Genomic DNA, 27477 nt, shown 5'->3' on the forward strand with positions numbered 1-27477 from the left:
TATGAAATCATATATAATGACTTTGACATGGGAAACAGTATTTCAAAATTTTACTAAACTGTAAAACAACACCCAAAACTTCATATTGGAAATATATAACAAAAGGACACTCAATACAGTTAACTGAAGATATTAAAACAAATATATTTTTATCGATAAAATATACATCTTTTACACAATACTGGAATGTTTTTAATTGGAAATGCTTGCACAGAACATTCTTAACCCCAGACAGAATCAGTAAAATTAGTTCTTCCATAAAAGGAATATGTTGGAGATGTGAGCAAGTACACAGTGCAGATTGGAACCACATTTTCTTTAATTGTGTTCAAATTAAGCCATTTTTGGAATGGTATTAATAACTTTCTACAAGCTTTATGTAATGAATCATTTTATTTAACTAAAGCTCTTGTATTATTAAATGTGAACAAAGGTCCTCATTTAAATAGGTCAAGCATGTATCTAGTGTGGACTATACTTGCAATTGGAAGTGTATAACAAGACAATGGAATACAAACACAATACCAACTTTGGAAGACTTCTAGAGCCTATTGAAGACCACAGCATTATTGAAAATTAAAATTAAAGAACTAAGAATTTTCCAAAGCCATTTATCACAACTTTTGTGGAAAAGTCTTATTGTCGATTGACACTGTACAATAATTGATCAGACACTCTGGTAATGGATTGAACATACTTATAAAGTAACTGAATACATTAAGATCTGTTACAATGTCAGTATATGTAAATAGTGTACATAGTTATTTAAGATGTTATGTATAAATACTATGGAATTCATTCAAATGTATTTGAAAAATAAAAAAAAATTGAGAGAGAAAATGTTTACATGTGTTTTGTGAAGCAGGACTTTTTCAGACTTGAATGGTATATTGTTTCTGTCTAGGAAATGAACACCTTCGTAAAGTGGTGTTTCTATTCTATTGTTGTAAAATAACTTTCTTAAAACAGATCATTTTGAAAGAAAAACAGTCTGTTCTAATTCTAGTCCATTTTACTCCAGCTTCAGTCCAGCTACAAATTTTATTTCTCCTGTGGGAGAAATATTTTAAGACATTTTTTCCACATCACTAATGTCAGTTAAGAGTCCATCAAATTTTCTTCAGCTGGAAGTATATAATAAAAAAAAAGATCTGTGATAATGTCTTTTAGACCCTCCTGCACGTATACACACAGCACAACACAACACATATTTTTTAAAATTGATAGTTTGATTACTTGTTTACCAGCACCACACAGTTATTCTTGCATTAACTTTATTAGCAGTTTAGTTAAGATTAAATTCCTGTTCCATTTTTCAGAACATTTTCCATTTTCATTCAGTTTGTTTTGAAACATTTTTCTTTTTTCTGCTTTAACCTTTAAATACAGAATACAAAAATATATTTTTTATTTTTCCACAGATAAGTTTCAGTCATGGGGGTGGGGGAGCATCAGAAAAATTATTACTTTTGCCCATTGCTGCCATTAAGAGGAAGGCTTTTGTAGGTTTTATATTTTAAACAGCTTTACATGAAAGGCCTTGTATTTCCTCAGCTCCGCTAAAGCTGGATATACAGTCTGTTACCTCTTTCCACTCCACCCTATTTCAGTAAACTGGGAGGGCTAGTCTGGATTCAGGTTAAAGTAGATAGTTGTATCCTTTTAACTCTGAAGGTGTGATTTCCAATTATTTTTATTCACCTTTACCTACTACAGTAGTTTATGCTGATCGGAGCAGGGAGAAGTCTTTTTTTATCTCTTGCTCCTTCTTATTCTCGGGTCCTTCTGCCACAGAATTTGCTAAGAGATGTTAAGATTATTCCACCTTTGCCAGGTAATATTTAGCTTAATAGGCCAATATAGTTTTTAAGTAGAGTTACACAGCTACCGCTACTTTACCTGGGGCCACTTCTTTAGTTACTTGTATTGGTACTAGAAAGAAATGCTCGTTCCTTTCTCGGGTGGTGGATATTTGTGATAGTATTTATTTAGAGCAGATGGGCACTTACTATTGAAAGAGTAATGCACAGTGTCTTAAGTCTCCTCTGTCTCTGGAATCTCTGTTTGCTGCTTTCGATATATTTTACAACTCATGATTAATTATATCTGGGGCACTACTACTGTTAATTCAATTTGCTTACAATGTTGAGATCTTCTAATCCACCTGCTATAGATTACTTTAAAAATTTATATAATGATATGCCTCATAATTTTGTTAATTTATTGGCTGTTCCTGGGAATCAATTTAGAGAGTCACTGAAGTGTTTAGAGAACCAGTTCATGGATGACCTGACTTCCGCTGATGATTCCCTTAACCATGCAGGAAGCATAAAGGAGAGAGGCACTGACTATGGCCTAGGTAACCAGAGTTCAATTAGTTGTCCAGGTGTTTGATAGCTCAGGCCATCCTCGGGGTGTCCCAAGCTTCCACTTCTGACATGATCATTGAGGGAACATTGCAAGGATGAAGTGGGCATTAAGGGCAGGGACCATTGTAAGGATGAAGTATGCATGATATGCAGACCCCTATGGCCATGTAGAAGAGTATGGGCAAATAAATACAGAGATGTAGTTGCCTTCAGTGGTGACTTAAGTGCACTTGTCCCACCCAAGAAGAGGGTTTAAGCCATTCTTGGGAAAAAAAAACCTCCCTTTTGTGGGATGTTGGGGAAGGCACCAAATGCATGGGCGTTTTATCTGATTGGTAGCCCTTCTAGACAACTCTCACCTTAGAGGAATATGAAAGGAACTCTTCACTCCCTAGGGAATGAATAAGGTCGAGTCCAATGGGTGTGGCTTATTGGTCAGTAGGCAGAGTGGGAGGAAAAAGCACATAGAAAAACAAATATTTTCTCTTGGCACTTGGCCCTTTTGTTAGGGATCTAAAATGTTTTGCAAATAAGGTGAAACTGTACATGCTTCCTTTCCCGAGTACCAAACCTACAAGTTATAAAACCCATAAAGTATAATTTATTTTTCTCGTAGTTAAGCAGCTTGGATATCTGTTGCATTCCCTGTGTAATACTGAACTGAAAAAAAAAACATTTTACTGCAGCTTTTTGCCGTTGGTATAATTTTTGTGATAAGTATACTTGTGATGCTGTGAATACCTACTTTTGTTTTTTTGAAATGGGAAAATTATTAAGGGGCATACTTGGTAACCCATTTGTTTTTAAAATAAATCTAGACTGATGAATCTTCCACCAGATTCTCAGGTCCTTAGTTCTTTAGCTCTGTTATTGAGAAAGTATCCACGTATATGGATTAGGGAAAAAATCATCTTTAGCCCCAGGGCATCTTCCAAGGCACTTCTTTTAGAGCAAAGCAAAGCCCTTATTTCTGTCGTGCTTTAGCAGATGACTTGTTTTTCTTCTCCATCCATTGTACAAAAAAAAATATTTTCTCTCTCCCTTCTGGTAGTCAAAAGGTTGTGTCAGTGTTTGCAAATTAGAGGTCATCCATAACTTCAGACAAATGGTCAAGCAGTGCAATTTTTATACGTTTTACTGATCGTGACACACACTGATGAGCCAGTATGCATACCAGGATCAAAAGAAAGACGTGAGAGCTCTCTTGCTTTTTATTGCTTGGTCATGAAATTAAAATGTGGGATACCTTACCAGCCACTATTAGACAAACTTACAGATACCAAGCTTTTTAGATCTGTCTGTTTATATATTTAAGTGAAAGAGGGTTGTATAGCTGTTCCTTACATCCCAGTCGCACATTTCCTAACTTTTTATGTTTGCTGTGACTCTGTATGCTTTGCATTGTAATTTTTGTGTTAGGACATTTCCATATTTGACCTGGTATCACTCTGCTAACCATGCATTACTCCACTACTAATTTATTTGGTCACAAGCTTGACAATCAGGCCCAGTACACACACTGAACACAAGAGATTCCATTCATTCTATGTTTTTATATTTAAAAAAAAAAAAAAAACAGGTTGCTCAAGTAACCATCGCCATTTCTTCCTGCTGACCTTCCATTCCTCTCTCCAGAAATAAATGCTCCCCACTGCAAGCACTATCCTATTTGTTTGCTTACTTGTAAGTTTACTTTTTGTTTCTTTGTGCCTGCACTCTCCCTTCTTGTTTATTTCATGTTTCATGCTTGTAAGTTTTCATAGTGTTATATTTGTGTGCATGTGAGCTTTGGACAGTTGCTTTTTCTTTTGTAATATATTAGTATTTTTCTGTTTTTCCCTGTTATGCATAGGTTTTGTGGTTCTTCATTACAACTTGGAGTACGTTTGAATACATGGGCTGATTACTATTTGCTTTTGTGCTGTGCATGTGGCATGCTGAAACATAGCTTATCACTTCAGTAACAGGACAGTATCTTGACTATATAAAACATGTATAAACTCTGCCACCAGTAAAACCAACAGTAAACACTCTGGAGCTTGTGTGGCTAAAACTAATCTGTGTCCTTTGTTTTGCAGACGTCTGTTAATGGATAGTAGTAAAGGTGCCATACCAAGTGATGAAATTCTGCATCAGACATGGATACTTCCGAACCTCAAATCTATCCACATCACTGCATTCAGTAACTGACCCTTAAAACTAGTTACTGAATTATTTCACAAATGTGTTTAAAGCTAGAAATAAAAGTATATAACTGCAAACTTTCGGCTCAACCTTGGATGGTTTTCACCAGCAAATAATCTTATACAAACTACTTATGGTACCAGCATACTATAAGTAAAGTTTATGCAGCAATCACATTCATGTTTGCAGTTCCAATGTCAGGTGTAATACAAGCTCTTCTCTCCCTCTGTACCATTAATGTAACTAGGTTGACTGATTAAAAAAAATGTCTTTCTGTGCAACATGAGTTTGCTGCTAGGAAAGGGAAAATGATAGATACTAGATGGGAACGCATTGCATATACAGCCTGTCTGCATATCTTTGCCTGCTTGGACCTTGGTTAACATTAAAGCACTGGAATTAAAAATGTTTGGCTATCCCTCCCCATTCTTACTCATTTTATTTATTGTTTTTTTGTCTGGCTTGGACCTTTGCTGTTTATACTTAAATGACAGTTCATTTTATTCATTATTTATAGTAAAGGATTTTGAATCTGAATCATGACAGTCTAACATTACATCTGTTTTTCACATTATGGCTTGATTGACTTTGCACTTCTCATTGCTGTTTACTGTCGTACATTTTTTTCGCTCTTAATTATTTTATCATTCAGTCAAAAAACACATTCATGCTCAGAGATGTCCTTCAGGCTTGAGACAGTATTAGAGGCTACTTCAATGAATAGCATACAGTCGTTGCTGATACAGAGTTAACCACTTAAACTACTTGAAAAAGGCTGTTTACAAGTGCATTTTTGTGTCCCACACCATCATCTGCAGTACATGTATTCCATTTCCATGGTTGTATAACAGCAAACATTACTAAAGTCCAGTAAACAGCTGTAATTACAAAAAAAATGTTACTTTTACTGAACTGTGCTGTAGCTATAAATAGAATGTACACTTCTCTAGTGTTAATTTGACACAATTGATTTGAATGAGCTGCATTACTTGTGTGTGTGTGTGTGTGTGTGTGTGTGTGTGTGTGTGTATATATATATATATATATATATATATCTGTGTGTGTGTGTGTGTATATATATATATATATATATATATATATATATATATATATATACATACATATACATGTATTTATATGTAATGTATGTGTTTGTATATACACGGGGGGGGGTGCACACATGCAATCAGGGGAGAGATAAGAATTTACCCTTGAATTTGTTGTGAGGTCATGGCTGAACAGGGCTTCACAGATCAGCCTGATTTAATAAATGATGATAAATATATTGCATTTCTTTGCATTCATATTTTGATACACTTGACTTTGGCTGATTGTAGTTTTCTGTCTTGATCATGTACAGTTTCAGTGTTATAACAAGTCATTCTAGAAAAACATTGCTTTCTTACCCACAGCACTATTCTTTTGAGTTGAAAAGCCAGTCTGACCTAGTGTACACCATATCCTGAGGCTACTTAGTGAAAGTTGCCAGAGGCAAGGTCTGGGGACTGTAGAAATGTTAGAGGTCAGAAGTATGTAGAACTTAACCTATTCTGGAATTCATAGCCTTCAGCTATAAAAGTGAGAGATGACCACATCTCCCTCCTTTTATGTCAGTACCTACCACAGATCGAGTGTGATTTGTCAGCTCAGCAGTCAGACATATAAAATAAAAATGGAGGCTGATCTGAAGAAGTCTGCATTTAACTTGTGCTCACGTGTCTAACATGATGGTAGGAAACCATATTTTTTTTTCCTTAGCTTACAAGTAATTAGTTTATTTACTTTGCATCTTTTGTCATAAAGCTAAACAAAAGTATACGGGCAGGTGCACCATAAAGACAAACTGTAAACAGAAGTGTGCCATGTGAATATCTTTTTTTTTTTTTCCTGGTTGGGGGGGGGGGTGCCACTCAAGCAGACTTATCTTTTGTTAGGCCTTTTTTGTTGTTGTTTTTCTTCTAGCAGTGCAGGAGATGGTGTCTTATGTCTTGCTAACTGCTGAAAAACTTTGTCTGATATTCACTACAATATAAAGCTAATGTTACCTCTCTTTTTGATACTGGTAATCATTCAGCTGTGTTCTGCATCTGCAGTTAGTTCTTTGATCATTCTGATTTCCTTTCTAGTGGATAAACGTAAAACATACTTATTTTTTTCACATAGGTTAGTTGTTCCGTTACAGATCTCACTAAATGACAGTTAATGTTTCTTTTTCCAACCTTTATATTCCTTTTAGATAATATATTACATAAGGCACAGGCTGAGGTCTGGGAAGTGAAGGTGATAGGGAGACTGCATGACCTTTCTTAGCAGCTTTGTCTGTCTGCATGTTTTAATATAGTCTCCAAATGTAATGTGTCAATTTCTTTATCTAACATCTGCCAATAGTTTTGTTTAGGTGCACAGCCTTTCACAGATCAAACAAAAACCACAAAGTAATCACCACACCTTCAGTGACTATTTTTTCATCTTACTATTTTTGCGTTAGCAGAGTGATGAATAACAGATGCCTGTGATGCATTTCACTCTCCTCGATTCCTGTAAATTTAGTTGCAATTTTGCCATGACTAGTTCATGCTAGGTATGGGATAAGTGAGAAAGAGGAAAAGAGTAGATAACATGCTGTCAGCTACTGAAAACCAACACCTGTTTCTGTAATAAATATGATTTTGCCGCATGCTTATGACAGTGAAAGGAATGGCTGACACTGTGAACACAAACTGTTCATAACTGTACCAGAATCTTAAAACAACATAGCATATTTAATGTGCAGTAAACTACATTATAGCATGCATAAAAGGAAAATGGTCTCAAATATGATCTTACAATTTTAATCTGTTGTGTTTTGGAAGCCGTCTGCTCAAATGGTATGCAGTGTGAGCCAAGAAATAGTGTAGCATCCTTAAGGCTTGTCAGGTCCCGTTGACTGACTGAAGAGGCAGAGAGGTAGTTGTCAGGAAGTAAAGGCAACCTAATACTCCTAGCAGGTATCAGGTGAAAGTCCCCTATCAATTAAGCAAATGAAACATCCAAACCATAATAGGGCAGACCAATGCCATTAACTTCAGCTACAGCTACTAGGTGTACCACACTTAAATGCAAGTCTTTACAAGTTTGACAGTGGTTCAGTCTGCAGGCATTTGTACTTGCATTAAGTTAAATACTTTATTTTACTGTATTTTGTAGCCTGCATTTATTCATAAGTGAACATTAAAATATGTAAATTTGCTCAATATCAGGATAAAAACATTTTGTAGCTTGCATTTATTCACAAGTGTAACATTAAAAATATATACATTTGCTCATTATCTGGATACAGAAGTGTTGTAGCCTGCATTTATTCACAAGCGTAGCATTAAAAATATTTATATTTCCTTGATAGAAGGGTACAGAAGTTTTGTAGCCTGCATTTATTCATAAATGTAGCATTAAAATATGAAAATATTTATATTTGCTTACAGTTAAGTATTTCTGATCTGCCCTTTAAGTACATTCTACTTCCCTTCCGTCCGTATATTTTTAGCCTGTCTCATGGTGTCCTAACTGCCTCTATGAACTCAGTCTCCACCACTTAGTTGGATACAACATTCTGTGGGTACACAACCATCTCTTTCAGAGATCCAGGAGCTAATTGGTTCCTGCATTTCTGTCGTTTATCTTCCCACATCCTTCCTGTTGAAGATAACCCATTCACACCTCCCTGACATGATCTTGTGTACCCATTTTGTGGACTTTTACTTCTCAACCACTTAACACAAGAAATCTGGACAAAGCCTAAAATAATGGAGGTGGAACAAAAGCAAAAAAATGGGGACAGATTTTAAATATTGCTTTTCTAAACTTGACAGTTGGTAGAGTAACATGATTTGTGTTAGCATGTATTTTCTGAAGGATGTGAAGTCTGGCACTCAAATGTGTGTCATTATTTAGTGACTTCAGTCCTTAGTGATTTGCCAAGAAACCATACATTTTATGAGGAACAGACCAGAAATATAAGGCAGAAATCTGGACTATTCTGTGAAAATCTGGACAGCTGAGAGGTATGCTTCTGAGTGAAGACCTCAACCAGTATGCCAAACCAACCACATAATTAGTGGTTATAAGTTTATGTGGAGGGGAGCTAAAAAGAGGTGTGGTGGTGCAGGGAAGAAGTGTCCTTGTATTATAGTCAGTGTGTCAAACTGCAAGATAAATTTGTAGGTTAGGAATCCTTGGAAGAAATCAGTTATTTATTGTATAAAAAAAATCCGTTTAGCTTTTCCCGAAGTAAGGCACTGGTGCTCTGTCTTTGAGACAAGGATTACAGAACGGCTGGTGTTATGACTTGTTATATGAAGGAGGTTCAGCTCCTCTAGTATTGTTCTTTCATCTCCACCCTCACCTCTGATGGGTTTCCCTGGGGCTTCTTCCAGCACTCTGATGTCTTTCCTTTTGTGTTTTTTTTTTGCTCGATGTCAAGATACAGTAAAATTATGTTGTCTACCCTTTAAGTACCTTTAACATTCTACCTTTCTTCCGGCCTTGCTTCCTGATCTGTTGCCATTGTTTTTCATCTCCCCAGCTGATACTTCTCTCTTGTGTTGTGTATCTGTTTATATCAGTTTGTTTACTGGGCTAGAGCATTGATATCAAGGAGTGATGTTCTTCGTGTTTCACTGTTGCAGTCATTACATTTGGGTTATCCTGCTGGCAGATTGCCCTCAGTCGGCCTGAATTCCAAAGTCTTGGGTCCTGCATTGGTTGCTGTCGCCTCTTCCCTGACATCAAGTCGTCAGGGGTATAAAAGATGCAGCCGATGCCATTTTCTTCAGTCTTTCTTGCTGCGCGGTGCCCGAAGCAGAAGCAGTTTGCAATTAGACCTAGAAAGCATTTGCTGTGCATCTTCTAGGCTAGTAGAAACTGTTGAAGATGGAATGCAAAGTGAAGTAGGGCCTGTACAAGCCTAGCCATAACAATTCCCTGGCTATTGGATATTATATATTTAAAACCAGAATTATTGTGCAGTGAGTTTGAAAACTAAGAATTTGATAAGGTTAAGGAATACAAAAAGTCAAGTGGATAAGATGGATTTTTGGCAGAATTATTTCATAATGGTGCTCCTGCAAGAATCAAAAGAATGGAGGAAATTAAAAACAAAATGGAGATGGGAGAGTAATTGGAAATGGGGCACTCAAAGGGAGAATGGGAAAAGGGAGAATTCGATAAGATGTTAAGTAGATGTAGAAATAAAGGTAATGGAATGTGTGGGGGGAGTATTTAGATTGATGTATGTGCACTTGGCCATGTTATGCATGTGCTATTTTAATGCCATTTGGATGGCTGGGTGAGAAATACATTTTTTGTAGCAGCAGTTAAGCTTTTCCATAATTTGGGGGCTGAATTTGAAAAGCTATATATTCAAAATGTATAGTGAATACTAAGCTAACTGCCCTAAGTGCCGTTTTAAACCTAGCCAGTAGCTTAAAGTCAGAATGAAACCCTGTACTTTGTATCCATGTGGTGAAGACCTCAACCAGTATGCCAAACCAACCACATAATTAGTGGTTATAAGTTTATGTGGAGGGGAGCTAAAGAGGTGTGGTGGTGCAGGGAAGTCTCCTTGTATTATAGTCAGTGTGTCAAACTGCAAGGGAAATTTGTAGGTTAGGAATCCTTGGAAGAAATCCGTTATTTGTTGTATAAAAAAAAGCCATTTAGCGTTTTACGAAGTAAGGCATTGGTGCTGTCTGTGAGACAAGGATTACAGAATGGCTGGTGTTATGACTTGTTATATGAAGTAAAAGGAGACTTCTGTAGGTGCTGCAGCTGTGAGAGAAAGACCATGTTCCAGTAAAATTAAACCATTGCCCACTCATCTCCTCTCATTCTGTAAAAAAATATATACTGTACATATATTGTTATCCAGGCTATCCAGTCTTTAAGCTCTTCTCCTTGGATCTTGGTTTGACATGTCATTGGAACAGACTGCATAGTCACAATTAAAGCAAAAATGTTCTAGACCCAGTTTGTCCACATGTCTAATAGTTTTCCATCTGGAATTGGTGCACTTTAACACTTGCTGAGAATTGCAAGCAGATACATACACACACACACATACATGTGTGTGTGTGTGTGTGTGTGTGTGTGTGTGTGTATATATATATATATATATATATATATATATATATATATATATATATTGTATTTGTGTTTATATATGTGTACGTAATACATGCATGCGTTTGTGTAAGGCAGGTAATAGTTTTCCAGAGAATTTTGATTAATTTGCCCAGCAGTAAAGAATTCTTCAAGACAGAAGTACCCACATGAGGAAAAACAACCTCAAGTCTCAGATGACCATGCTCTGTCTACTTTTCTCACTAAGCTGATGTAATAGCTCTTGACATTCCTATTATAATTTCATGTTTATCAGTGATGCTACTTACAACAGAAGGCACTGGTAGATTGACTTCTTGCCAGTATATACTTGTCAAGATCGCAAGTAGGTTTTAAAAGGGAGCAGTAAGTGGAAAGTATATACTTAATCACATCTGAAGAAGAGGAACAGTTATGAAAGAAATGATCAGGAAGAAAATAAATATGGACGAGATAAATGTAATTAGGAGAAGAAGCAGTCGGAGCAGGGCAGAAGAAAAGACTGGAAACTGGTTTCTTACCAGTGGGCCTCTTGCCTGACCTCCTTGGCCTCTGTTATCAGAGACGTATGATATAAACAGCAGTGTTAGTCCAAACAGTTTATTGTAACTTAGCTTGTGTCTGGTAGCTTAGGAGTTGTTTGGTGCCACCGAGCTAAATAGCAAGGAAGAGTTATAGTGAAAATGGACCGTTTACGTCAGTCAGGAACGAGAATCTGCTTCCTTCATAGTCAGGAGGCATCTGCTTCCAGTGAAAGAGAACCATCTGCACGTGCATGCCAGTGGCCAGTGTGATATTTATCTGTCTGTAGCAGGTAGAGGGAAATCGCTGCCTGTAACAAACAAGCTGAGAGCCATATATCTGCACCAGGCTAAGGATCATCTACCTGACATTGGCAAGCTGATAAGTCTTTTTTTCCCCATACAGGATGAGAACCCTCTGGTTGCCATAGGAAGTTGAGAGCTGTCTCCATTACCAAGGTAAAGAGAGCACATCTACCTTCCTAAGATGTCAAGAATCATGTACTTGCCATAGGAACTTGACAGTCCTGTCTTTGTCCTGGGAGGAGTGGGAAAAAAAACATTTCTCTGTGTCTGGAAGAAGATAAGAATCCTCTTTCTGCCCTAGAGAAGGTGAAAAGCATATTCCTACCTCAGATAATTTCCTGCTTGACCTTGTTATGTCAAACCATCATTTGTTCACCCTGTATAGAAACTCCTTCAGCTGAAGCCATTCAGAGTGAAAGTTAAAAACAGAGGGCTATACAGTATGATGTATCAAAACAGAGATGTCTCTTCAGACTAAATGAAAGAAAATGACTAGCTGAAATAACACTGTGATAATTGTAGTTAACATACCAGATTCAGCTATGTTCACCAACAGTTTTACCAAAGAAAACATACAGTGGATAGATGTATTCAGGCTTAAATTTTTCTTAACTGTGCTACTTGGGACACTCTTTAAACACCTAGTATCTTACCTGTGAAGAAAAAAAATGAAATGTAAGTCTCACCTTTTCACACATTACTAAGCATTGCAATGCAGAACAAATGACAACTGTTAAAATAAAAATTGTCATTTGATATTTTCACTTCCACCTTAGAAAAGCAAACATATGCTGCACATGAAAGATAACAAAATCGTGTCAATTTTTTTTTTGCTTGTGTGTTTTACAGAGGGTTTCATTTTAACGTGCAGCTGTCAGGGGCAATGAATAGTTCAGATGAAAGGACAGAGGTGGTCTTGTTGGCTTGTGGCTCTTTCAATCCCATCACCAATATGCATCTGCGGCTCTTTGAAATTGCAAGAGATTATCTGCAAGAAACTGGTAAGAAAACTCTTATTTTAACTTCCTCACAAAGAGCATGAGGATTTTACACTATTAGTGTGATGATTCTTGCTGTGAAAGCAGGTTGTAAAGCTAATTTTGTGTTGAAATTATTAAAATGTCCTGATATAGTCTTTTAGATTGTTTTAAAGTGCGAGTAGACAAGGTTACTGTTTAACAACACACTGTGTTGCATTGTTGTACTGGTGATGTGACTTGTATAAAACACTGTTAATGGGACTGGAGATAACCACTTGTTCATACAGCCTGGAAGTGGCATTGTGCCACAGTCATAGATGGTTCTCAACATATCTTGATGGTATTTTTTTGGCATTTAAGTGAACCGTGTGAAGGAAGGCAGAATCTCATGGGCCAGCTCTTGCTAGAAGCTATGTCTCATATTGGTTTGGAAGAGGGTCAAAGTAGGTAAAACTTGAAGGATTCCTCTACTTTCTGCTCTTCATTAAACAAGACTTACCCCCTCACAATTCTAACATCACCAGCAGTGACATCTCTTTAAAGGAAAACTCCACCACAGAACAAAAATGTTTTGTTTTCTGAACAATTTTAACACATCAAAATCACTCTTAAGTGCTTTATTTGTAATTTTAGCTTGTTTTCCACAACTACCAATGGGGCTTGATGTATCAATGTGATCTTGTTCTTCCTCAATCCTTTCTCTTTTCCATAATGCTTTGCATGGCACATGCCAGATATAAGGAAGTAACGTTGAATTCCCATGCCATTGACATATAATGGGTTTGTGAGGGTCCCTGCTATTTTCTTTACCTTTTATAAAAGGACTGCTTCTTTTCTGTCTCTAATCACCCTCATTTATATTTGACTCAGTCCTTGTTTTCCATTATAATTAGAAGTTGTCCAGCTACAGCCAGAAAAGTAGCTAAATTGTAGGCCTTTGTTCAGGGTTTTATTTGCAGTCCAAGAGGAATTGACAGTCCCTTCTCCCACACTACTGCAGAAGTGTTAAAACTGTCACTGCACGGAGAGATCCTTGCAGAATCAAGTGCAATTAACAACTCATAATGGAAAGGAAGGGACTTCCAATATAAATCTCTTCCCATCTGCCTGCAGTAGGAAGATTTATTTATTTATTTATTTATTTATTTAAATGGTTTCATTATTTTTTTCTGGGTGCAAGTAGCAGAAGCTGCTTGATTATTTTGGTTTGTGTTATTACTAGTAATCATTGATTTACCCCTTACTATATCTCAACACAACATTACCATAACTTAGGTTTGCGTAACTATTTCTTTCTGAGTAACACCTGTCTTGTTGCATGTTTTTCTGTAATTTCCAGACATTCTAGTCATATCTAGATTTGTTAAATTATAGCAAAACACTAATTTGGTAAACCTGACTCCATGATACTTGCACAGTAAATGAATGCACTGAAAATTATCTCTATTCCACAGTCTATGCAGTGCAACAATTTATTTCGGGGGATGGGAGTGGGTACTGAATATTTTAGGAAATTCTGTATCACTTGCATTAGTCCTATAACTAATGCATTCTTTCTGAACTTGCTGTGCCATTCTCAAATTCAACACCAAGCAATTCTCTATTACTTGCCCTGGCATCAGTAATTTCTCTTTGGAGGCACAGCTCAGAATCTGGCTGAGGGTTCCAGCAACTGTTTTAGTAGGTAAAGGAAGATACCAACTCTCAAAATATTCTCAATCTTCTTGTGGTTTTGTTAGTTCTGAGGTGTTCTCTGACAAGGAAAACTTTAGGTTGTGGGGACAGGCCTGAATGCTGCTAAGCTGTCATTTTTTATTTCCCATGTTGGAACCTGATATGGCCTTTAATGAGGAAAATTCCTGTTGGATTTATTTTGAGGATGAAATAGTTACAAGGTCTGAGGCTTGCTTTTGAGCTGGGAAGACTGTCATGCTTGCATGGCCAGCTTTCTGAAAGTTGATTGTAAGAGACTGGTCAGAAGAGGAAGACATTGAGTTTAATTTATCTGGACTTGCAGATGACATTTTTCATGCAACTTTACAAACATTTAGTCAGTAAAATCAACATATTAGTTATGTAAGAGAAATTACTAGGATGGATTAAGGACTAACACACAGTCTTGGAAGATGTGTGCAAGATAGGAGGGGAATTAAAATTATTGCATATTAATACACACACACACACACACATACATATATATATATATATATATATATATATATATATATATATATATATCGATATATATAGATATATATAAACACATATATATGTGTGTGTGTTTATAATATAAAATTCATTGGGTGAAACACTTTTTAACCAATTGAGCACAGTAAGTCAAGGTGAGGGAGTTGTGTGTCTGCCCAGATTGGGTTACGTGTAGTGATATATGGAGTAACTATTTGAAATATCAGGACATACTAGAGAGAGTCCTAAAACATGGAGACTGAATGGCTGAAAAACTGGTCTTACATATACTTAGCCTGAGATGGCCATTTCCAAGAACATTCCCTTTTCTCTGAGGTATGGCGATCTTGGAGTTGGTATATATAAGTTCGGGGGGGGGGGCTCTCGGATATCTGGCATGCAGGAAAGGCTTTATGATCTTCATCAGATGGACTCCCCTAGACCTTCTGCAGTGCCTCCTGTTCTTGAAGCCCTACTAAACACTTAAGTCAACTTCTCAAGGCCCTGAATCTCAACCTCTCACTCCTTAAGAAAAAAAAAAATGTTTTATAAGGTCCCTGAGGCTAAGCAGTTTCTTTATAAGAATCTCTGTTCAGACCCCCTCTGTCATTTCCTTCTCAGCTGACAAATCCTCTAAGCGTATTGCTTCTCATCAAGTCTTATTAACAGGCAAAGATAGCAGAGCTTTGGGTAGGTGTTGTATGCCTCTGCTACTTTGGCTTTCAGAGACACCAGCTTTCAAACACACATGTCCTGTCATGCTTTAATCTTCTTTCCAAACTGGAGAGGTCTTAGCTGATAGGTCCGACTCTGACAACAAAACTTCAGCTCTTTCTTTGCTCAGTTCTACTTCTTGGATAGCTAGACATTCTATATCAAGGGTTGTTATGATGCTGCTGCTTCAAGGGCAGCTGCATCATGGTCAGTCATTCAGAGTTATTCCTGGCTTAAGCTTCAGTCACTTCCAGAGGATAAAAACAAAAAACGAACGGAGAACAACTGCCATACCTCGCCACACATTTGTTAAACACAACAGTTAAAATAATGACTGAGCACTTTCGTCTTTACAGACTTGAAAACTTCATCAGAGTACTAGCCAGCCATAATTAAAGACTATCTATAGCAACACATGAGCCAGTCAAAACTCGTGCATTAGCATATCATTACGTCATGTCATCAACCAACTTAAAACAATTAACAGTTTTAAAAAAGATGCATGTCTGAATCAAGTTCAATTTAAAAGTAAAATTGCATATAAAAAGCTATAAAAATTGCAACGCTTAAGATGATAAATAAATGAACTGTTTAAAAATAGCTTAGTATAAAATAGTTGATAAAATGAGGTTTGAACACTGCATTAAACTATAGCGGCTTTTCTCTTAAGAACACCGAATATGGTTAAAGTGTCATTGATGCCAGGAGCAGTTGATGCATCAACTGTCAGGTTCTTCTTCTTTCAGCTTTTTCCCGGTTAGGGGTCGCCACAGGGATCACCTGTCCGCTCATGATTGGCAATGGAGTTTTACGGTGTTGAGTTGCCATCCTGGCGCCCAACCTTCCATAGAAGACACACACACACACACACACACACACACACACACACACACACACACACACACACACACACACACACACACACACTTCTAGGGCCAATTTAGAGTGTCCAATCCACCTGCAGCATGTTCTTGGGATGTGGGAGGAAACCGGAGCACCCGGAGGAAACCCACATGACCACAGGGAGGACATGCAGACTCCACACAGAAGGCACCCCAGCCGAGGATCGAACCGGAGATCCTCTTGCTGTGAGGCAGCAATGCTAACCACTGCCCCACTGCGGCCACCCTCATTAGTTGCCAAGTTAATTCCTTGAATTCAAGAAGGGTTTCGAAATCCCCACAGAAATTCGAAACCATTACCCTATCGATAACAAAAAATAAAAAGTAGAGCACCAACTAGTATGCCTATAATAGGCATTAGTGTTTTTTTTTTTTGTAAATGTCATACACATTTTCCCAAAATTTTCCTTAAATTTTCTGTTAGTCTACCCACGTATAAGGCATTGTAGGAGCTGCATGTAGCAAGATAAACTATATGGGAGGTGTTATAATTGCACATCCCAGGGCAGGGAATGGTTCTCGCTTCTCGCAAAAATTTCAACTGTTATAGAAGATGCTTCATTTATGAGCCTACACATCTTACTGGATCCATACTTCCGCAGCACCCCCCGACCCATTAATCTATTACGACTAGTAGATGTTTCCGAAAGGGCCTTGTGTTTACCTTTTGAGTAAGCAATAACTGGAACTGCATCCATGCAGGTTTTTAAATTATTAGAGAGTACAGTGACTCAGTTCATCCTTACCGAACTAATATATTGAATGAGATCCTTGTATGGAATGGTGACTTGTCCTACTAACTAGTGTGACTGTCGCATCGAACTGTGCAGGGTCTAATTTTCAAAATAGGAGAAAAATGGTCAATACGCTGACCAGCTACCTCTGCCATAATATTCCATAGCAGTTGAATAGGATACTGCCTTTCCACAAACATACATATTAAATGGTGAATCTCCTTTTCAAATACTTTGTCATCTGATATTAGTGTAGAAAGCCTCACCATGTGGCCTTAGCAGACTTTTCTTGATGAAAATAATGACAACTATTAAAGTGGGGTATGTATTGGAGAAGGTATCCTTTCTGAATATGGTGGAAACATAACACTCATTAGATAAGTTTTTCCTCAAGCAGAATATCCAAATAGTTAATACTCTTGGTTCCAGTAGAGTAAGTAAATCTAAGAAATGTTATAGATTCGTGCCACTGGGTGTAAAACAATTCCTACTGATCAGTGGTGCCTTTCCAAAGGATAAGGACATCATCTAAAAACTTGTTATATCCACGCACCAAAGAAAGAAATTGAGGGGTAACTACAACCTTTTCTTCCCACACAGCTTGCACAACGTTGGCATACACAGAGGTGCATGTGGTGCCCATTGCCACTCCTGAGACCTGATGAAGGTATTCTCCCTCGAAAAAAATGAAATTATTGTTCAATGTTAAATCGAGGAGAGTGGTAATTGTGCAGATGTCCGTAAAGGTGAAAGGTGTGTTCCAATAGAAAAGTGTAAAACCATTCAATTCCAAGAGAATGTCAAGGCTAAATTGTTAGACTCGCCTCTGAATATTCAAAATTTGTTTGATTCTGCAGCTGCAGATCTGTCTAAGGTATTACAGGACAAGGATAAGGTTATGCAAGACATTAAACAGATTTTTCTTTCTCTCTTCCTAAGATCAAGAGGAACTATCCTTCCAAAGTGCATCCTTTTGTACATAAACATTAAAGGCAATCCCTAAAGGTTAAGCGGTCCTCTAAAATAACTTTTCCTGAGAAACTCTATCATGACTGTAGAGGGCCAAAATCTTCCTTTCCTGGTAAACATGCTTCCATTGGATAGCACAGTGGTGCAATGGTAGCATTGTCACCTCAGAGCAAGAGGTTCTCTGGTTCAATTCTCGGCTGGGGTGCATTCTGTGTGGAGTCTGCATGTCCTCCCTGCATTTTTGTGGGTTTCCTCCGGGTACTCCTGTTTCCTCCCACATTACAAAGACATGCATCTGGAGTGTTACTCCCCAGCCTCTGCTGAAAATTGGCTTCATTCCAACTCGGACTTTCCCGGTAAACAAATGTTAAATAAATAAATGTGACTACCTTCTTCTTGGCCAGATTCCTGTCTCTGCCCCTTCCCATTTAACAGAGAATTTCAATGAACAAGTGAGTTCTGTCTATAATTGATGAAGGGTACAGAATGTTGTGGAAGTCCCCTCCTCCCTTTTCAGGTATTCCTCAGCCACCTCCTTGCCAGTTGCCTCATTTCCTCCATTGCTTTAAGGTCTTCTGTCCTAGGGCACTATTCAGACAGTTCCTCCTTGCTAGAAGGGCAGGGGGTTCTATTCTAGAATGCTTTTAGTTACCCAAGAAGGAGGGTGCTTGAAGACCTATCTTAGATCTTTCCTGTCTCAATATTTCTGTGAAAATTCTCTCTTTCAGCTTTTAAGACGCTGTTACCAGTGCTTCTGCCTCGAGCTTTTCTGGTTTTTCTAGAGTTGAAGGATGCTTATCTTCATATTCCTTTCAGGAAATGTTCATGTTTTTTTGTATCTTCCTCCCATTATCAGTTCTCTGCTTTGTCATTTTCTCTTTCTATATCCCTAGGAGTATTTGATATGTCTAGCTTCTCTCATAGCCGTTTGCAGACTTCATTGCATTCAGATTTTTCCTTATCTGAAAGGCTCCTTCTTAGCAGGCTGTTCTGCAGGACTTTGAATTCACAGTGCTCCTCCTCAGTGTAAGCCCCACGTTAAATCTAAACAAGCCAGTCCCATTGCCTTCTCACAATCTTTGTTTTTTTTTTTTTTAGTTTAACCATTCAAACTCTTACCATAACAGCCCCCCCCCCCCCAGGTCTTCTCTTTGACGACTTTCTTTCAGTCCCTTCTTTCTCTGCAAGAGACCTCAACAAGAGAGTTTATAAGAGCCCTGGGGTTCATAGCATCCACTATCCCTATGGTTCCATTTGCCAGACTGTATATGAGGAAGTTTAGTGGTATCTGAAGGCAACTTGGCTTCAACATTGTCATCCTCTGGGTTTCTGAATATCTCTTGCCTTGCCTAATGAAGGAATTTCTTTGGTGGATCAATTGGATATCTCTAAATCCAGGTCTTCCTTTTTTGTCTTCTCCCATCAACCAGGAGCTATATACAGATGCTTCAGACCTGTCCCAGGGAGTTTGTTCCTACAACATCAGGGTCTAAGGACCAAAGCACATTATTATCAAGGAAATGAAGGCTTTGATCTTGGCTTTTCAGGCCCTGCATTATGTTTGGTCTCCAGGACCTTTAGATGTCATACATAAACAAGAAAGGGAGACAAAATCTTACCACTTTTGCAGGCTAGCCTTCATAACATGGGACTTTGCTTTTCACCACCAGCTAGTTCTTCGGGCAGTCTGTATCACTTCAGAATAAAATGTAGTGACAAAATATTTCAGCAGATCAAGGACAGATCCTCCTAAGTGGATGTTGCATAGAGAATTTTTCCTGGACATTGTTCATCAGTGGAGTATTCTGCAGGTGGATCTATTTGCCTCCACTCAGAACAGACAACTTTGCAAGTTCTGCTCCTGAGTGCCAAGTCCTCTGGCTTGGAAAGTGGATGGCATGTCTTTCTCTTGGAGAGGGATGTTCCTTTATGCATTTCCCCCTCTTTATCTGTTGCCAAAGATCCTTCACAAGCTTATGTTGGACAGGCCCAAAATCCTGTTGGTGACTCCCCTGCTCCAGATAGCATTGGTGTCTCCTTCTTTCACCTAGCCAGGGGAAATCATCACACAGGAAAAGGGCTCTCTTTCACCCTCGTCTTCTCACCTTGCAGTTAACTATCTTGCTGATGGGGTTTTGATTCCTTTCTAGCACCATTTTTTCTGAGGATGTGCTGAGGAAGCAAGAAAACACACTACTAGAAAATATTATGTGACTAAATTGAAAGAGATTTTCTTCTTGGTGTCACAGCAATGAGCAGGACCCTCTTTCTGTGGTTGTCCCTGCTGTTCTTTCCTATTTGTGTCAATTGCTCAGTTCTGGTCTAGCATATTCTTCTCTTAAAGCTCATTTGTCAGCCATCTCTGCCTATCTGCCACTGGATATACCACTTTCTTCTGTATTTGAGGTTGGACAGTTTCTAAAAAGTATCCTTCACATTATACCTCCAAGAAAACCCATTCCTTCTCCTTGGGACCTGAACTATGTTCTTGAAAAGCTGGCCCTGACATCTTTTGAACCAGCAACTACTTCCACTATGTGGAAAGCTGTCTTGTCAGCTCTGTTTTCTGCCAAAAGAATCTCCAAACTTCAGGCTCTTGTGTGTTCCTCCTTTTCTGGTTAACCACAGAGGTTTATTTATTTATTTATTTCCAGTTTGGTAACCGGGGAGGTCCACTGGGCTCAAGGAGCCCGTTTTCAGTGGAGGCCCAGGGAGAAAAGTTCCATATTACATAAAAGTAGTATTATATCATGACATTTAGAAAAGTACAGTTGTAAAATAAAAGAACATGCATTGCACACATTTACATAGTAGATTAGGGAAACCATTAGTACAGCATTTAAGATGGACAGAGGCAGTAGATAATGTGTACATAGTTTTAAAAACTAGCAATTGTAAATCATCTGTGAGTAGTTACTGCAATCCTTCAAATATTACTTTTTATAAGTACAATTTGCAGTAGAGTGGAGGAGAAATAAAGTTGCAAAGTACACTATTTGCTTTAAATACATTCATGATATTGGAGTTTTCAGAGAGAGGCAGGTGTACAATAGAGAAAGGAGGAGTGCATACATGGCAGTGTTGATTATCTTTCTTAGCATCAACATTTATATGTAGGCAGTAATGAGAATCGGTCACAGAAGGGGAGAGAGAAGAGAGATAGAAAAGTATGTACAATATTTACAGTATATACATTCAAAGGTATTGGTAATATATTACGTTAAATTCAGAGAGAGGGAGCTGTTTAGGAAAACATCATGGAGTAGAGGTGGATGTAAAGGTACATGTAGAAGAGTCTTTAGCAGGTTAGGTAGGCAGAGTGCAATTACATTTCCAGTTAAGGGAGAGGTAGGAATGGTGCTGGGTTTTAAAGTGTTCAAAGTTTTCAGAAATTCTTAGAGCGGGAGGGAGAGAATTCCATTTTTTGGCTAAGGAAAAGGATAGGAGAAGCTGACCAGCAGAACGTTTTGGTTTGTGTATAGAAAGTAGATTTTGGTGGGCAGATCGTAGGGTTCTCGGAGGGGGGTGAAAGATGGTAACATGTTTGTAAGAGCTGGGCATATAGTTGGTTTAAAGATTAATTTGTGAGCTGTAGTGAGTTGGAGGTAGTCAAGGTGGTTGGGTAGTTCTAGCCACTTTAGCAGGTGGAGTGAAGTACAGTGGTGGGAGGAGTAGTTAGATTTAGTTGCAAATTTTGAGATTTTGTTGCAACAGATTCCCAGTTTTGAAGAGATGGTAGAGGATAGGTTGGTTAGTAGGGATGCACCATACAGTAGTGACAATAGTAGGTAGGTAGGTGCGAGTGTTTGTCTTGTAGATGGGGAGAGAAATTGAGAGTTTCTATATAGCATGTCTAGTTTCTGATGTGTTTTCTTAATATTTAGCTGAATGTGTGTATCGAATTTCAGGTGTTCATCAATAGTAACCCCAAGAAGTTTAACAAAAGGAACAACTTCTATGGTGGAGTTGGCATGGCTTATGATATTGAAAGAGTGTGTGTCCAGGGAGAGGGTTTTTGAGGGAGAGAAAAGTAGAATTTTGGATTTAGGGAGAAGTGGGTTTGAAACATCCAGTTCTCAGTAGTTGAGAAGGCAGTTTGAGTTTGTGCTTGGAGCTGAGAGAGATTAGAAGCAGAGCAGACTAAAGCTGAGTCGTTCATAGGTAGGTACTAGGCTATCGGCCCAAGGGCCTACATAAGCCTAGCCAACAAGCTTCCCTGGGTTACACCACCCAAGAAAGTTATTTTCCTGTGCCTCTATCGAGCAGAGAGACGGAAGTGATCCCTGGGGTCTTCTGCGTATTGCAGTATTTTAGTGTTAGGAATGGCAGCATGGAAATCATTAATTAATACATTAAAGAGCATTGGACCGAGTATGGATCCCTGGGGTACCCCGGTTGAGGTAGGTAGGAAGGCTGAGGTGCCAGTTTGCCATTTCACGGCCTGAGATCTGTCAGAGAGGTAGCTGTTGAACCAGGTTAGGGTATTCTGAGAGAGATTAAGGTTAGAAAGGTGATTCAGGAGGTGGGTATGGGAGACAGTGTCCAATGCCTTGGAGAGATCTAGAAGGACTATGGATACAGTTTTTCCAGAGTCACAGGCATGGTTTACTATATCTGGGAAAGAGAGAAGAGCAGTTATAGTGCTATGGCCAGGACGGAACCCATGTTGTGTCAAAGTAAGGAGTTGATTATTGGTAAGGTAAGGCATGAGCTGGAGGTGGATGCATTTTTCAAGAAGTTTTGAGATAGGGCAGAGAATGGCTATTGGTCGGAAGTTTGAGATGTCATTATTCTTGCCTCCTTTGTGGAGTGGTAGGATAAAGGCTGTACGCCACAGTTTGGGGACATAAGATTCTTGTATGGACCTATTAATGAGAATGCTAATGGGGATGGCGATACCATCTGCTGCAAGTTTTAGAAAGAGTGAGGGGATATTGTCAGGGGCATTGGAGCATGGCTTAAGTTTAGAGAGAAGTTTCTGTATGTAAGAGGTGGGTATGGGTTTGAGATGAAATGTAGGAGGAGTATTGGGAATGGAAGGTTGGGTTGAGGTAGGGGAAGTGGGTTTGAGGGGAGAGGAGGAGATGTGATTAGGGAAGGTCTTGGTGAGTTCTGCTATAGAGTTGGTAAAGAAGGAATTGAATAGGGTGACTATTTCTGTGTCTGTTTTACTGGTGTCAGGACAAGGATTGTTTTTGGTGCCTGGGTTCAGAAGAGAGTTGATGGAGTTCCAGAATTGTTTGGGGATTTTGGAATGATTTGACTGGAGTTTAGTATAGTAATATTTTTTGTCTTTTATAATGTGTTTTTTTGGCTAGGTTGCGGAGTTGCTTATATTTTAGAAGGGTGTCAGGGTGCTTATTGTGGTGGTAGAGTTTCCAGGTTTTGTCCCTTTGTTGCACAAGTGTTTTTGTATCTTTGGTTAGCGATGGGGCGGAGTTAGGTTTTATTTGTTTTGTTCTAGGTGGGGCTTGGGAGTTCAGAGTATCTAAGAAGGTGGTGTTGAAGAATTCTCCAGCTTTATCTAGGGGAAGAGTTTTTAGATTGTCCCAGTTTTAGTTTGAGGCTTTTGGAGAAAGTTGTAGGGTTAAAGTTTGTAAGGTTACGAGTATGAATATATTGGTGTAGGTGTGGGGAGGAGTGGGTTGCTCGATGAATGAAGGCTGGCAAGTGGTCACTCATGGAGTCTGGTAGGGTGCCTGAGTGTGAGATTTTATTAGGGTGGGAGACTAGGATCCAGTCCAGAGGGGAACCTGGGGGGAGTTGTTTTTATTGGGTCTGGTAATGGCATTTGTAAGTTGAGTGAAATTAAATAGATTGATAGATATAGAGGGATTATTGATATTGATTTTGTTCCAGTCAATGTTCACATCCCCTAATATCACAAAGCTCGAGAGGAGCTACTTGGGTAAAATTTGGGGAATGGGTGGGATAGGAAGGACCTATACCTCCACCTAGTGGTGTTTTTAAGGAATTGCAGTCACTTTATTAACTAAAATGCGAGCGGGTTTAAAAAGTATGGTGGTAATGGCCAGTTGATGTGCATACCGCGGGGAAAAACTAGCATACAGTTAAACACTAACTAATCTGTTCAGAGGTACACAGCAAGTAAAATGAATCACCTACACACTGAATTCATCTGTTGTACACAAGATTCTTGGTGTAGTGTCCATCCAGGAGATCTTCCTTAAGGGACTGTAATCCCTGTAATTGTAATGCGGATTCCACGTGGTTGGTGGGAGCGCCCGAGTAAGAAAGGGCTTAGCAGGCTGTAAAACAAACACACAGAGAGGGGTTTAGTGAAGGGTTAATAGGACAGCAGAGGGATAAGACACAGAGAACAATGTTACAGTGCCATACTACAAAACATGGTATAATGTGAACAGAGTATAATGAGATTGAGGGAAAAATGTAACAGACAAGCTCAGAGAGGAGAAGGGAAAATGTCATATAAGGACCATGAAAAAATTACATGGAGCTGCTTACTGCTTGGTGTGATGGATTTTTGAAGTTCTTAAGAGACAGTCTTGCTGGCTGGGATTCTGCTAAAATTCAAAGTCTGGTTATATTTGCATTCACAGTCTTGTTGCACAGAAACTTGCAGAGAATATACTGATGAGAGAGATATACTTTGCAGCATCACTTTAGAGAGCAGTAACAAATAACTTTTTTATAATAACCAAACACGAACAACATTGCATAAAAAAAAAGTGTGTTCTTTACTTCTCATATATAGCAGTACAGATGAGATGAGAGATATTACCTTAGACATAGGACAAATGACCCCCTACCATACAACATAACTGGATCTTATACATATTTATATATAGTTTATAGTTTTAGTCATATTATACATTTCCTCTATATATTTTTTTGGATTGCTTTCATTGTTGTAGAACAATACTAAGCTTCCTTTTGTTTAACAATGTCTTGGTGAGACCATCTTTTCTGATTTCTACATATGTGAACATCATGTAACAGTATCCGTTAGTCCGCAGAAAAAATTACATTTGGAAACACAACACCTTCTCTTCTCTATTTGGATCTCTTTATTGTTCCATCTGTTCTTGTGCATATCCTGTGTAATATCCTGCTGTTTTCCATGAAAAAGGAAATTTTTTGTAAACACATTGTAAGTAGAGACAGTGAACATCCTGTATTTTATTGGATCATTTATTTAAATGTCTTTTCTTGTGTCATGTGTTGTTCTCATCTCCAATCTGTTTTCCATAGGAAACAAATTGTCACATTGTTGTTGTCATTGTCACAAAAGTGTTATTTTCATTTTTTATCTGCATTTTTTCTTTTTTTCTTTTCTTCATCATTTCTTGCTGCCTTCTTTTTCCATTGCTAGTCCGTGAGTCGCCCGACAGTCAGCATCCAAGGCAGGCGATAAGGCTGCGCGCCGGCTGACGCAGAGCGCCAGGGGTATAGACTGGACGCCAGTACGCCAGGGTACTCTTTGCCCCGCCGATTGGCCCATGCAGCAGTTTTGCGCAGGTTGGATTCTGAAATATTTCTGCGCGAGTGCAGGTTGGCAGCAAATTGAAAATACTCCAAAGTGGGGTTTTTGCTTTTAATGAGAGTTTGCTTTTTACGGCCTCAGACATTTTGGTTAAACTTATTTATTGGGGAATGTAATGAAACATAAACAAATGAATAATGTGTTTTTGTTAAACTGTGTAATTTACAGATTAGCATATTGTGTATTGCTGTGTTTTGGCCTGACAGGGCGTGAGCACCACCACTACTTGTGCTAGGTTAACGCGCAGACCTGCGCCCGAGGAAGCGTTGCTTTGCAAATGCCGCGGATGTTCACTCCATCGCCCAAGAAGCACAAAAAGAAGGCCAGGCTTTGATGAACCGCAAGTAACACTGGGGCCCTTAGGTGTTACAGTTAGGTTGCCTCGGGAGCAGAGGTTTTACCTGGAGTTTCTATGGAGTCTCAGGCAGAAACTTTCCCAAAGTAAGAGATGCCTCTCAGGAGGCAGGCCAGGCTGAGGGGTTACAGTGTGCACTATTCTTTCTTCTTCCCAAGGGGCTTCTAGTGCCTTCTTCTTTCTTCACAACCAACTTTTTTAGTAGTAGGGCTTCTCAGCTCTACGGGGGCTTCCTAGCCTTCTTGTTCTGTACCTAAGAAGTGCAGGAGTATCCTCATTATTCTGATTCTATGGGATGATGATGCCTTCCTTTCTTCCTTCTCCTCCTTCATTTTTTTTTTTTCTGAGCATTATTCCATGAGGGAGAATTTAAATGGGAAGGGAAGGATTACTCTGATTCCAGGAAGAGGCTTAGGAATTTTGTTTTTAGTTTTACCCCAGCATAGGCCCAGCATAACTTCTTGTGGTAATGTGGTGGGTTTTTCAGAGGCTTCCTTGTCCTGAACCCTGATTCTGCCTCCCTGCTGTTAAATTAAGTACCAGTAGGTACTAGCTCAGCTCATAAGTTTGTGTCGCAGTCCTAGGCCTAACTGTGTCAGGGAAACTGTCAAGGGCCTAAAAGGTGTGTTAAAAAGGTGTTAAAACTGTGTTGGAAAACCACAAATAAAGAGCGAAAGAGAGGGATAGGTGAAACTCTTCTTCTTATACTTCTTTTTGAATTGAGTGCCATTGTGCTGTGTTGAAAAAATTATGCTGAAATATCAAAATTATCTCCTTTCTGAATTGAAATGGTGGTATTGGTGGATGCTTCTTGCTGGATTATTGATTGTAACTTTTGTGATTTAGTTTTTGTGTCTTGGCTTGAATGGGCAAGCATTCTTCCTGTAATGTGTTTCTCCCTTGCCCTAGCAGCTCTCCTTCAGTGCTGGGCCCAGCTCACTTCTTCAGGAGGCATGGGTGGAGGGATCAAAATTTCAAGATTTTACATAGCCTTTTACATTTTGGATGCTCTAGGTTCACCTTTAAAAGCAGTTTTAAAGAAAATGGAAGAAGCAGCAAGAAAGAAAAGAAAATGAGTGCCAAGTATAAGGTACTATTGTTAGATTTTTCGGTTAGTATACAGTGGCCTGCTAGCAGAAAATTGGCCTGCTAAGGGGGTCCCATATCCTGGTAGGAGTAGCAGGTAGGGCAGGCTCAACTAGGCTAGGGCTTCAGGACAGGGCTCCCCCAGAGTTCGGCCCACAGAACAGGGCTCAGAACCTGCTCAGACATCAGGTGCCAGCAGGGGTCAGCCAGCCAGCATAATCACTTGCCAGCCAGCCTGCCTTCGAAAGCTCTGATTTGATTCTCGTCAGCTCCTTTCAAAGTTCGGGATTCTGAAGGATTCAAAGACCACATGGGATTGGCACATCAATCAAGAGTCCTGTTGAACATCATTCCAATTTTTATGTTTCAGAAAGGGGCTTTGGGAAATATTCGAAGGGGGGGAGAGTGCCAAGCTTCGGATTTATCTTATCTCAACACTCCCGACTCTCCTCAACACTTATCGTTGGCGCTATAACAGCGCTTTACCAAGATCACTGCATGATTACCTGG

At 38.9% G+C, this 27477-nt stretch overlaps 1 protein-coding gene across 7 annotated transcripts in view; it reads left to right on the forward strand.

The window, feature by feature from the left end:
* NMNAT1 (nicotinamide nucleotide adenylyltransferase 1) overlaps positions 1-27477 on the forward strand; it is an 842176-nt gene that overhangs the window by 543366 nt on the left and 271333 nt on the right. For all 7 annotated transcript variants that reach the window (XM_044063136.1, XM_044063132.1, XM_044063139.1 and 4 more), the window contains one exon: positions 12365-12516. In XM_044063136.1, the coding sequence (XP_043919071.1) occupies positions 12399-12516 (118 nt within the window). In that variant the 5' untranslated portion in view covers positions 12365-12398. The remainder of the gene's footprint in view (positions 1-12364; positions 12517-27477) is intronic.

This window comes from Protopterus annectens, chromosome 2.part1, assembly GCF_019279795.1.
Source record: "Protopterus annectens isolate FY-2018-M chromosome 2.part1, PAN1.0, whole genome shotgun sequence".
NCBI lineage: Eukaryota > Metazoa > Chordata > Ceratodontiformes > Protopteridae > Protopterus > Protopterus annectens.